Genomic DNA, 13,199 nt, shown 5'->3' with positions numbered 1-13,199 from the left:
CTATATAGGCAGCTGGCCCAGCACAGAAGGACACAGAGGCATGTATAAAACACAAGGACTTTTATTTTCTTCTTCACCTGTGGGCACACGTCTTCCCTGTGACCCACAGGCAATACACAGTCCCACAAGCACTCTTTTCCACACACCAACAATTCTTTCTCTCCCACCACTCCTCCGCAAGCGTAGTCCTCCTCCTCCTCCCAACCCTGGCTCCCTGAGTGGTGGTGGCTGGCCCTTTTTATAACCCACCCGGAAGCATTCCAGGTGCTTGACCACCTGGTTCTAATTGCACTTCTGGGTGGGGCTGAAGATTCAACCAGCCGGGCTGCAGACTCCATGCAGCTCCCCCTAGCGGCCATCCGAGCCCCCAACCAGGCAGTGGAGGACTCCATCTCCCATGGAGCCATGTGCTAGGCTGGGGGATCACCGTCTGCCAGGGAGACTGCCACCAAGCGTCCCGGGGGAGGTATTGAGCTGCCTATGGTGGCTCCCCCGGAACAGATGCAGCAGGGGCGTCCCTGCCGGGCATGGGACCCGGCTGTCCTTCACAGTATATTGATGATAATTTGTATTTGCTGGTGTACAAAGCAGGGAATATAAGGAAGTACTGCACGATGTCATTTCTGTTGCAGACCAAGCTTGTGTGTGTTCACCTATTTGTGTCAGTGTCCAGGTTTTTATAGCTTGTATGTTTGCTGCCCAATAATAAAACTGAAAATTAGGTTTAGCCATGCAGACTTCTGATTTAAGTTGTTGTAGGGTTGCCCTTTGGATGCACAGATATTTCGAATTTCAAATAAATATGGTTATGATTGAATCTAATTTCTTAAAAAAATATTTGTTAATGTATATGGGGATGTTTTGAAATAGAAACAGAAGCTAGCAAGTCATTATATAAAATGTCACCCTACTTTCTTAAAAATGTAATTTAACACACCATTACTAAACCAGGCAGGATGGCTGTCACAGTGGTTAGCACCACTACCTCACAGCTCAGTTACTTACTCTCCATCTAAAGTTTGCACATGTTGCCCTTGTCTGTGTGTATTTTCTCCCTCCCATGTATAGATTGTTTTATCATCCCAGACACATTCATGTTAGGTGAAATGATTATTCTCAGTTGGCCCTGATGGGGTGAGTGTGACGTGTAGTGAGCCAGCATTCCATCTAGGACTGTCCCTGCCTTGTACATGATAAGTGTTAGCAAAGACTCCAGTCCACTACATGGTGACATGTCATACATTGTCATTTGTTCTCTTGTTAATGTGTAGATAGGAAATTAAAAATCTTTTCTTTTTAAAACATCCCAATGACAAGATTGAATTTATAGTGTACTTGAGGAATTAGCTGCAATTTATTCAGATCCCAGCAATCTTTCACATTTGTGCTTTAATCAGAGCTGGTCTAGACTAAATTTAACCCTAATATTTCCTACTAGCCGACGCCCGCCTTGGCATACGGCGGTGTAAGAATAGGAACGGAAAACGGTGAGAAAGGAATTCAGAAATCAAGAAGAAATAAATACTTCTTGAAAGACGCAGTGTGCATGTAGAATTTCCGGCCAAGCAGGATTACATGTGAAAGTGATAAATAAATCAGGTTTTCCGAATTTACGTACTATGGCCATGGCATCCTGATAGTTTTGTTGCATGTATCTTGGACTTCCTGGAAATGTGGATGGTAATATGATCATTTTGCCTACACGTACATTATTTTCAGCGTTTGCTTGCAGTGCATCTGAAAATCCTTTGTATTGTTCCACGCGCAGATCTTGTTGATGTAATCTGAGTTAGTTGAGACATGCACCCTCTGTTTTAACATACGCATCTACGACGTACTGTTGGAATAGTTTGCTGCTGGAGTGCAAAATACTAAATGTATTCCTCATTGCTAATCTGTACCTGTAAAATTGGCATTGAGTAAGCCTTATTTGCTTGGCGGTTCTTTTATCGGGAACATGTAAATCTTTGTGCCAGCCAATGTCTCCATAAGGTAATAAAAGTGGGTAAACCATAGGATCGCAATTCATATTGAGCGTGGAAATCTGTTTACAGGAGTTATCTGTGCACCCATGGAAGCAAACACTAGAGAAGAGTTGTATTCTCGAATGTGTTCACGATAATTTTTAGCTTCTTATGTTTGCTGTGTAAGAAGCTGTTGTAAAGACATAGGTGGCTCCCGCAAAGGTGGTAAAGCTACTTTACCGTTCCTCGAGTACTTGTTGGATGTATTACACTCAGCAGGCCAGTAGGATAGTGCATGACATGGAAGAGGACAAATAGGAATCGAGAAATGCGTGTCAGCTGCATGTGGGCGGGACCGGTTTTGAAGTGGAAGCAGGACGAACCAGAAGAGAAATATACTGTATATAAGAGATGGTCAATAATGCCTATCAGAAGACCCACTAGTCTTTGTGCTGTCTGTTCATGTGATGTTTTAAGTAGCAGCAGTTCTAATTTACATCATATCTGCACACCACCAGGAGAGGAGCAGGTTGGTCAGTTTGCATAGTGCACGCCTGCTGTCACAGGCAGACATTGGATTTCCTTATGTGTACTATGGCACCCTGCTGCCACATACTGTATGGGAAAGCTCACATGTTGTTCTTCAGCAGGAAGCTTGCATGTTGGCTGTGCTTTCTTACCTAGTTGCACCTTTTCTTTATTTTTGACTTTTGCAGCTGGCTCACATCCATCTTTAAGCTTTATAATAAGATAGACTTCTGCCATTGTTACAGCAGTAAGTGAGGTCACTAAATAAAGAACAATATTTCGGCTGCCGACATGAAGAAAATCATAAAACACTGGAAAAAAGTGTTTAAAAATATCTCTTATAAGTTGAAAAAGAAGAGAGCTGTCAAGTAGTAGCTGTCTGTCTTTGAATATTTTGGATTTTTTTTTGCATAATTCAGCCCTTGACCTTGACCTGAATGTGCTTATGTTGTGAACATTGCTTTCGTGAAAATATGTAAAAAACCTATTTCACATATTTATTTTAAAAAGATTTAAAATTTGAGAAAACATAGGACTTGCATTTTAAATTAAGTTTGCTGTGGCCATTTATTGCATGCATTAACTAAACCTGGCGAAATTCCTGCCACTGCCTATTGTTCATTACATGTGGTCATAGTGACTTCCAAAATGTATGCTGTTTGTATGAAATTGTGTGCTGTACATTCATAAATCAGATCACAGTAAACTCTCTCAGTGACAATGGCGCCGTTGCATAATGGGCAAGTGGAGCACTGCCCCCTTCTCCCAACAGAAGTAATACATTTATCTCAATAATTTAATGTATTGTTAAAATGTTTATAGGAAACTCAACATTGTTATCTTTTTCAAATTTTCAAAATTTTACCTAATATGCTTAATGAAATGTCTTATTTAAAAATATTTCTTTTTGAAGTATGTGAATGATGAAGTTTGTTTGTGACTGGCACTGCTGGCCTGATTTCAGGTTGCTTAGGGAGATCCTTCGACCCTGCAGTGTGTTAGGCATAACTGTTGCTCATCTGTGAAGTCTGAACTTTTCAGTTATGCATTTTAAGCAGCACACTGATTGATTTTTTGTGACACAATTTAAAGGGTACATGAACTGGTATATCTCACTATTTTTGAGTAGTCATTTTCATTATCATGTATTACATCAATTATTTATGTCCAATATGACTGAGCACTTTGCCAATGGAATGAAAATTGGAAGTTTATAAATATTTATTTGCATTTCTGCTTTTCATGTTGAGTATTTGATGTTGATGTTGAGATATCTTTTAAATCTGCCCTTTGGTAGTTATACTGTAGGAATAGGTTAATAGATCTCTGTTTTGTGTGATTTTTCCATTATAATATTTGGCTGAATTTTATTTTTTTCTTGTGCTGATAGCCTTATACATTGTGGAACACAGTTTCTCTCACATTTTTTTGGAACGATCAACACAATAATATATCGTAACAAAAAAACATGAACTAAATAAAAGAAGATATGGGCAGCAATGAAGAAGAGTTCCATTCTTACTGAGACATACATTATACAACATATAGTGCAGAATGGCAACAAAACACTAAAGGCAGCATAAAGCAATAAGCAAAATAATATGTTGTTTAGAAAAAGTGTTATAGTGTTTCTGAAATAACTAAGTAATTTTCATTTTTCCCCATAAGCTAAAGCAAAAAAAAAAACCAAAAAACTAGCTCAATTCTTGCATTGATGTTATTCTCTAAAGATTATGTATATCCATCAACTGTCCAACCTGCGACATCCAGTTTAGGATCATGGGTGCCAAAACCAGTCCATTACAGATAAATATTTTGTCTTTTTATTTTTTTAAGATAAAGGCCTATTCTTGTCCATTGAATTCTTAGCTTAATAAAAAATAGTGTGTATGTACTCAGGACACTGTCAAGTAACTCTCTTTACCACTATGTCCATTTTTGCTGTAATGGTAAATTTAATATGTTATTATAGTTGCTCTGCTTATTTGCTCACTAGTGTTTGCAAGACATACTTGGAAATGAGATGTTATAGTAATGTTTTGCAAAACTGTCCAAATATTTCTGTACAAAAGCAAATTTAGAGCAGTAAGTATCTGATACTAATAGTCCTGCTTTGTAAACATTTCTTTGCTGGTGTAATTTTTCAGTTGTACATTAGCTACAGTACATATTAAAAGTGTTTATATGTATAGTATGTCATTAGGGTTTTGAAAGACAGTTTTGAGTAAATCTAAGCCTTCATAGCAAGATTCAATATGAAATCTATAGAAAATAACTACAAGATGGTAATCCTCCCATTGAGATTCAAAAATCAGCTCTGGAGTTTAAGCATCCTATAAAGCAACCAAGCCCATGACACTCACTCTTCTAAATCAACTCATTTGGGTTCAAGAATTAGAGGATCAGTCACAGTGTAATCCATGTGAAATATTAAACATGTGAATCTCTGTTTTAAGTAAAGTTTCTACAGGAACAAAGACCTTGAGTCTTATCCTGCTATAAAGAAACATTTGGCATTAGGGGACAACTTTCAATATTTTTTTTAATGAACGTGGACATTTTCACTGTTATGTATCCGTGTACATTGGAAAATAAATGGGAGATGTAAAAATAAAAGCATCAGAACGGACTTGATATAAATCATACTTTCAAGTCGATCAACCCTTGCAGTCAAGTGTGACTAATCCTATTTCGAACTGTCAAACATGTTGTGACATGTGTACAGTCTTCACAAAATAAAGCTTATACATTTTATCAGAGTATAAAGAGATGAGATTTTTCAAGTTTCAGAAATTTTAAAACAGGAATAAAAAACACAAACTATTTCTTTGGAAATTAAAAGAAAAAGAATAAAAATTGGCATGTTACATTTTTGTTTACTGTGATTATGTTATAATAAACCAGAATACGTAATACATGGATTGAGTTTACATTATTAATTTGAAAAAAAATTCTTACTAATGTGGACATAAAGGTGTCGGCCATAGTTTCATTATTTTTCTTTGAAGCTGATCAGATCGGTCCTATGATTCTCAAAATTAAAAACTCATTATTTAATTAGAATGCCAGATAGGCAAATATATTTGAGCATTAAAAATAGCATAATTTTATTCAGATTAATTTATCATTGCAGTATACTTTTTTCAGTATGCCAGCGCAAATTGTCAAATTCAATCAAATTAAACACATTAAAAGAATGGTAAAGATGCAAATTATGGCATTATAAATAAAAATAATACATAAGAGTATTAGAGATTGGCTACATGTTTAAAATGGTGGGATAACTGAGTATTACTAGTGTATAGCTCAAAAGATTACAGACTTTAAGTGGCAGTGCCACATGTATGATTTCTGCCATACTTTTCAGATTATTATTCAGTCCTTCTAGTACACAATTACATAAATATTCATTTTTATAGAAAACAATTAAAAACACCATATTTTTGATTCTTCTATAGTTTTAACATTGCAATCATAGTAATTAAGAGCTATGCATTAGCCCTTCCAAATCTGGTAAGATACATAAACCAAAACACTAGTGATTATGAAATAAGAAATTGAACAAGAACATATGATTAGTCTTTCACTGGGCCAGTATGATATAGTTCTCTTTCCAGAATATTCCATTAAGTTTTTGAATTTAAGGTAAAGTCTCATTTAAAAATAATAGCATAATTGAGTTTGTGATCTATGAGACAGATTTGAAAGAGTCCCAAAGAAAAATAGGGTGCCTACCAGGTCACCCGATTTAATGCAGAAAACAAAAATAATCTATAGGGACAAAAGAAATAGGTGCTTGCAGGTGCAGCAACTTAAAATTGGCTTTGAAAGGGGTTCTCTAAAGGCTGGGTCAGGCTTTGGGGAGCTCCTCACTGTTCACTGCTCTGGTTCAAATAGCAACACCACTTTCAAGCACATCCACGTTTTATAGTGTCTGGCTCAGAAGGGGCAAGGCTCCTCTGTCTCAATTGCACTCATTGAGTGTCTTCTTGGCAGTGTCAGTGAAACAAAAGGAGACAAAACCATTAACGACAGCGCCCCCTCTTGTCCCGGCAGGGTATTTCATATCACAGATGAGCCCAGAAGGTGATCCTCAGATGCACATGAGTGACAGGTAATGTATAAAAAAGTTTTAAAAATGTCCCCAAAATCTCTGCAAAGAGAATCCTCATACCAAGCTTGGTTTTTAAAAACACTTGGATATGAATTATAAAAAAAAAAAAAAAACTAAAAATAAGTATAAACCATTGTATCATATGAAACATCACACTCATTCCTCAAGATGAAAACATATGTACGATTTCAAATTTTACTGAGACCATAAACTGAAGTATATTTAATGATTTCAAAAAATCTGATAGCATTTTTCATATAAAAAAAGACATGGTTCAAGACCAGATTGTCTATGCTCTATGTTCCCTTTCCAAGAGTCACTTTAACTCATAGCATTAAATAACAGCTTTTACACCAGTTTTAACAGAGATAGTATGCTGATTTTGTTAGATAGATAGATAGATAGATAGATAGATAGATAGATAGATAGATAGATAGATAGATAGATAGATAGATAGATAGATAGATAGATAGATAGATAGATAGATAGAATTTTAATATGCATTCACTTTAAAAAATGTTAAATATTTAAACTGTCTGGAGAAGAATAAAAGAATAGTTTTAGTACCCCAATTACTACTTCAGTGCTCTAATGGCTAGGTGTATTTACCGAAATAAAAAGTAATCATGACATTAAGATTTTTTTCCATCTTGTTCCAGATGTTTTACAATTAAGTAAAGTTCAAAAATATTGGTTATGTAATACTTTTTCCAGCATTAAGTATATCTCATCTTGAAGTGTTCATTTCCGAAATAATAAATCAACAACAATCTTTTAAAATTATGAAAATTTGTATAGTTTAACCTAGAAAAATCACCTTTCATAAAGCATTTTTTATAACTACTTATAAACTTATAAAGTACTTCAGCAGATTGACTGGTGGTGTATAATACTTTCATGTACAGTATTCATGTATGTAAGTGCACAAATAGGTTAGATTTCATGCATACAGGTGAAGTTGTGCCTTTCACATACTGACAAATGTAGGCAAGCCAGGTTATAATGTCTGAGGACATGCAGACTCCAGGTATCTCTGGTAGGTAGCTCAAGACTTAGCTGATAAGCATACAAAACTATTCTAAACATTCTCATAACCACATATTGCACATTAGGGTTGTGGGGGACTATAGTCTGTCCTAGCAGCACAACTCTCGCATGGTCCATCCATGCATATAATCACATTCATATTTGCGCAGGGGAAAATATGGAAAGGCCAGTTACCCTAACTACATCTTTGAGGATGTGTGAGGGAAACCAGAGAACATAGAAGGTAATACAAGTATATATGAGGAGTGTGGAAGAAAACCCCCCAAGAATGACCGGACAAGTTCAATTAATTAGGTTTTTATTCAGTCACAGATTAGTACGTTGCAAGGCAGAAGAGCAAAGTTACATTTTTTTCTATTGGCTCTTTATAATTTCTTCTTCCTCCCCCTTCCCCTTATTTCTTAAAAATAAACATAATATCGTTTACTTAAGTATTTTATTTTAGTACGCTAATGGGCCATCTGTTCTTATTTTTTTCACTTGTCAGATAGACCCTAAAGAAGGAAAGGTCTTCTTTCCTGTGTCAAATAGACGCGTTCCTATAGAAACTGGAAATTTTCCTGGGTCAGCTTACTGCACCATCTTATGACAGACGCCTGTATAAATAACCTGCTGTTATACCAAAATGGCTTTGTTAACTGTTAACCCTAAGAAGCTTGCAAGCAGTTAATTTTTCTTTCACAGGAGAATGTGTGAACTCCACATTGGCAACATCTGGGGCAGAATTTGGACCCAGGATGCTAGATCTGTGACACAGTAGTATTACCCGCTGAGCCACTGTACTGCCCACACTTCTTACAATGATATTGTCTAATAACTTCTCATGACTGCTGCAAAGGCAGTCATTTTGCCATGTAAACATATTTACTGTATAATCTGGTCATTCTGAGTTGGAGAAGCACAATATTTTCTGTTTTAGGATGTGAGTGACAAAGAATGTGGCCTAAAATGTTATGTCTAAATAGTTTCGTTTATTAAGAAAGAATAATATTTTAAACTGTTAAAGTAAAATTTTGGAAGCCTCTTAAAAAAAAAAAGAAAAACGAGCAATGTCCGGTCACTAGGTAGTGGACATGTAGGGTCTGAAAGTGGGGATCACTTTATAGCCATAACATTTATACAGGGTGAGCCAAAAAGAAGTACCACATTTCAAATATTTATTCTACAACAATGCTACAAGATACAATACATTTCATTACAACAGAAGAAAGGGTATACAAAATAGTTTTAAAAATTATGTCTTCAAATTGGTGGCCATCATTAGCGATATACTCTTTGAGACGATTTCTGAACGCTCGCATGACTTGTTCGGTCATTTCAAGGGGAATAGCAGTGATTTCATGGTGAATAGCGTCCTTGAGGGCTTCAAGGTTTTGAGGTCGGTGCATGTATACCTTTGACTTGAGATAGCCCCACAAGAAGAAATCACACAGAGCTAGATCAGAATGTGAAGCCCACCTGACATCACCACGCAGGGAGATTAGCTTCCCCGGAAATATCTCCCACAAAACTTGTATGGGTCTTGGTGCCGTATGAGCTGTTGCATCATCCTGTTGTATCCAGGCATCCACCACATCCATTTTTTCCAGGTGGGGCCGCACAAAGTTCTCTAGCATTTCAATGTAATGTTCTGAAGTGATGGTGACTGTTGCTACCCCTCCTCAAAAAAGAAAGGGCCTACAATGCTAAATTCTGCAATGGTGCACAAAACTGTAACACACTGACTTTACAGGAGTCTCTAATGAAGTTCACGAGGGTTGGTTTCAGCCCAATAGCAAAAGTTTTGCTTATTTACGGTACCATTCAAATGGAAATGTGGCTCGTCACTGCACATGATGATGGCATCTCAATGAACACTTTGCAAAATGTTTGCACACAACTCTCTATGGCTCTCCCAGTCTCTCTGAGGGAGTTCCTGCACTACCAAATTTTGTATGGATGGAAATTAAGGTCCTCATGCAAAATCCTCCTCAAAGACATGTTGGAAATGCCTGAGGCAGAAGCATGTTTGGGCGCTGAACATCTAGGAGACTGCAAAATTGATGCCTTTACGTCTTTTCAGGTGTTCGTACAGTCCGAGGACGGCCTGGAGATTTTCTGATCAATGTTGTACCTGTCTGTCTAAATTTAGCCACCCACTGAAGAATTGTTTTCCAATTTGGGATGTCACTGTTAGGAGGAATGCTGAAGTGCGTTCAGAAGGGGCGTTGCGTAGTGATGATGGATTTGTTGCTTTTGAAGAACGCTTCTACAAAGGATCCACAACCCACTCATCTGCCTCTATCTCACGTAATGACCTTGAAAAATGTGGCACTTCATTTTGGCTCACCCTGTATATTGACTTTATCCTACAGCACAATGTGGTTTTTAACTGAAATCTTTTAAAGCATTTCACAATTGTATGTATAGTGTTGACACAACGATCCAAACACACAGCTAGAAAAATGATGTTCAGACCCCTTCACTCTTTTCATATTTTGCTATGATACAGCCTTATGATAAAATAATTAAAATAATTTTTTCCCCCACATCAAGCAAAAATCAATAGTCTAGACTGACAAAGCAAAAACAGGATTTTAGAACTGTTTGCAAATTTATTAAAAATAAAAAAACTTAAATGTCAAATTGTCAGAAGTATTCAGAGTCTTTACTCAACTGAAACCCTTTTGGCAGCTATTCTTGGGTATGTTGTGACAACTTCACATACTTAGGTTCTCCTCTGCAGATCCTCTCAAGCTCTGTCAGGTTGAATGGAGACTATCAGTGGACAGATATTTTATAGTCTCTCCAGAGATTTTTGAATTGGTTCAAGTCCAAATACTGGCTGGGCTGCTCAAGGACATTCCTCGAGTTGTCCCCTAAGTAACTTGTGTGTTGTCTTTGCTTTGTGCTTAGGATCATTGTCCTGCTGGAAGGAGAACCTTTGACCCATTCTGAGGAGCAGGTTATCATTAAGGATACCTCTGTGTCTTGCTCAGTTTAGCTTTCTCTCAGCCTTGTCTAGTTTCCCAGTCCCTACCACTTGAAAACAACCCACGACATGCTGCTACTGCCACCATACTTCACCATTAGAAAGATATTGCACAGGTGATGCAGTAAGCGGTGCCTGTTTTCCTCCAGACATGATGCTAATCTTCGTTTCATTAGACCAAAGAATCATATTTCTTACAGTCTGAGAGTCTTTTAGGTGCCCTTTTGCAAACTAAGTGGGACTCCATGTGTCTTTGACTGAGGTGAGGCTACTATCATAAAGCCAGGATCAGTGGAATGTTGTAGTGATGGTTGTCTTTCTAGAAGTTTTTCCTATCACCACAAAGGTCCTCTGAAACTCAGCAAGAGTGACTATCTGGGTCTTGGTCATATCTCTTGCAATGGCCTTGCTCTTGCGATTGTTTGGTTTGTTTGGGAGACCAGCTACAGGAAAAGTTCCAAACTTCTTCCATTTAAGAATTATGAAGGCAACTGTGCTCTTGGGAATCTTCAGTGCTCCAGAGTTTTTTAGCCTTCCCCAGATCTGTGCCATGACACAATCCTGTCACTGAACTCCGCTGACAATTCTTTCAACCTCATGGTGTGGTTTTCACTCTAATACACATTGTCATCTGTGGGACCTTATATACTGTAGAAAGGTGTGTGCCTTTCCTAATAATATCCAATCAACTGAACTGACCACTGATGGAGTCCAAACAAAGTGTAGAAACATCTCAATGATGATCAATAGAATGGATGCACCTGAGCCAGATTTCAAGTGTCTTGGCAAAGCATCTGAATACGTGTCCCAATATTATATTTCACTTTTTTGAATAAATTTACAAATATTTCTAATATCCTGTTCTCACTTTGTCATTGTGAGGTATTGAGTGTTGCTTGTTGTGGTGAAAAATATAATTTAAAATGTTATTAGCACAAGGCTGTAACATAGCAACATGTGAAAAAAGTGAAGGGGTTTGAATACTTTCTGTATATGCGGACAATTCAAAATGTCCAGTAATTCAAGGTTGGAGAAATGAGTGTGGACAACTTTTTTAGCTACCAGGTATAACCTTTAGGGTAAAGTAAATATGCTGGTCTTAAATCCCCACTTCTTCCTTTTTCAGCCTGAATGGATTCACAGTCTAGAGATTAGGTAGAGGCTTCTAGTGATGTATAGTACTTATGGTCAAATAATATAAGGCTTCTAAAAATTAAAAAAAGACAAATGGTGTTAATTAAGGAAAGCAGAAGTTCTGCATTTTTAAATCATAACAGACTTTTGATTTTAGTGCCGGGTTTTAAGTATAAGTGTTCACCAGTTTTGACAGAGTTACTTAAGCAAAATGAACACCAACAAAAAATCACTACAAAAGCAAAAGGAGATAAGTACTTTGCATGTAGGCAATGGAAATGAGTACAAAGACATGATACCGTACATAGCTGACATAAACCTTTAACAGTCGTCAGCCTTAATGCCTTCTAAATATTCACAGCAATGGTAAGATAGCTTCTTATATTGTAACCAATCTGTTGTACTGCAGGTTTTCTAAGTAGAAATAAAAGTGTTAAGATTTTTTGGTTTTTATTACAATTTTCCTAATTGTCATTACATAATCTAGAATAAAAGTTCTTCCCTAAAATTATGAGGTGCTAACTATATGGCATAAACTTTATGCTGGGTAAGGATGACAGTAAAACCTGTTTTTTTTATCATGCATCAAGCTTTTATATGTGCTTGTGCAGGTTTAAAATGAGCAGCGGTGATGGTTCTGTATGTTAGCATTACACATATAAATTACTTTTATATATTTTTAACAAAGAATACTGTGAGGGAGTATAGCTATTTGAATGTTTGTGAAAATATGGACATTGTTAATAAATATCAGAATTTATATCAGAATATACATTTATTCTGTCACTGGTGTTTTAGAATAGGTCCAAGAGATTTAAGATCAATTTTACATAAAAAATGTTTATCTCTGCTTATATTAGAAATAAGGCTACTGTCTTTTATCTGTGCTTACGTATATTATAAATGAGGCTGCTGTTTCTGCCTGTTCTCCAGTCTTGCTGTATGTATATTTTAATGGGTATTATGATGGTTTATTATATTTAAATAAACTTTTCTCCTTCAGCAAGGTCAGTGAGCTTTTTCTATTTTCTTTTGTCAAGGATGATTATGTGGAAGCTTTAAACAGACTTCATTTGACAGTAACTCGGGCATATAAGGTGAATCCAGACATCAACTTCGAAGTTTTTATTCACAAAGTAGATGGACTATCAGACGACCATAAAATTGAAAAACAGAGGGATATCCATAAACGAGCCAATGATGATCTTGCAGATTCACTGGAAAGAATCCATCTAAGGTACAAACTAAGCGCTACTCGAATCACTTTTTTCAGTGCTACAAAATTTAAAGAGTTGTCTGTGAAAGTTTTGCATTTTCTTAGTAAGTGTGGAAAAAAAGGGATCTAATCTTGTGTTGAGATCTTAGAGATACCTGCAGTTGACTTCCAGGGAACAGGACAATGTGAAAACTGGAGAAACTCTGACATGGGACTGTCAGGGCA

The 13,199-nt window shown here is 36.7% G+C and overlaps 1 protein-coding gene across 2 annotated transcripts in view; it reads left to right on the top strand.

Moving 5' to 3' along the window:
• The window catches only part of rragd (ras-related GTP binding D), a 212,862-nt gene that overhangs the window by 133,179 nt on the left and 66,484 nt on the right, over positions 1–13,199 (top strand). For both annotated transcript variants that reach the window (XM_051924041.1, XM_028797542.2), the window contains exon 3: positions 12,799–12,995. In XM_051924041.1, coding sequence (XP_051780001.1) covers positions 12,799–12,995 — 197 coding nt within the window. The remainder of the gene's footprint in view (positions 1–12,798; positions 12,996–13,199) is intronic.

This window comes from Erpetoichthys calabaricus, chromosome 3, assembly GCF_900747795.2.
Source record: "Erpetoichthys calabaricus chromosome 3, fErpCal1.3, whole genome shotgun sequence".
In the NCBI taxonomy this organism is placed as follows: domain Eukaryota; kingdom Metazoa; phylum Chordata; class Cladistia; order Polypteriformes; family Polypteridae; genus Erpetoichthys; species Erpetoichthys calabaricus.
Note: the sequence above shows the minus strand (reverse complement) of the source record. Positions and strands in the feature narration are given on the sequence as shown.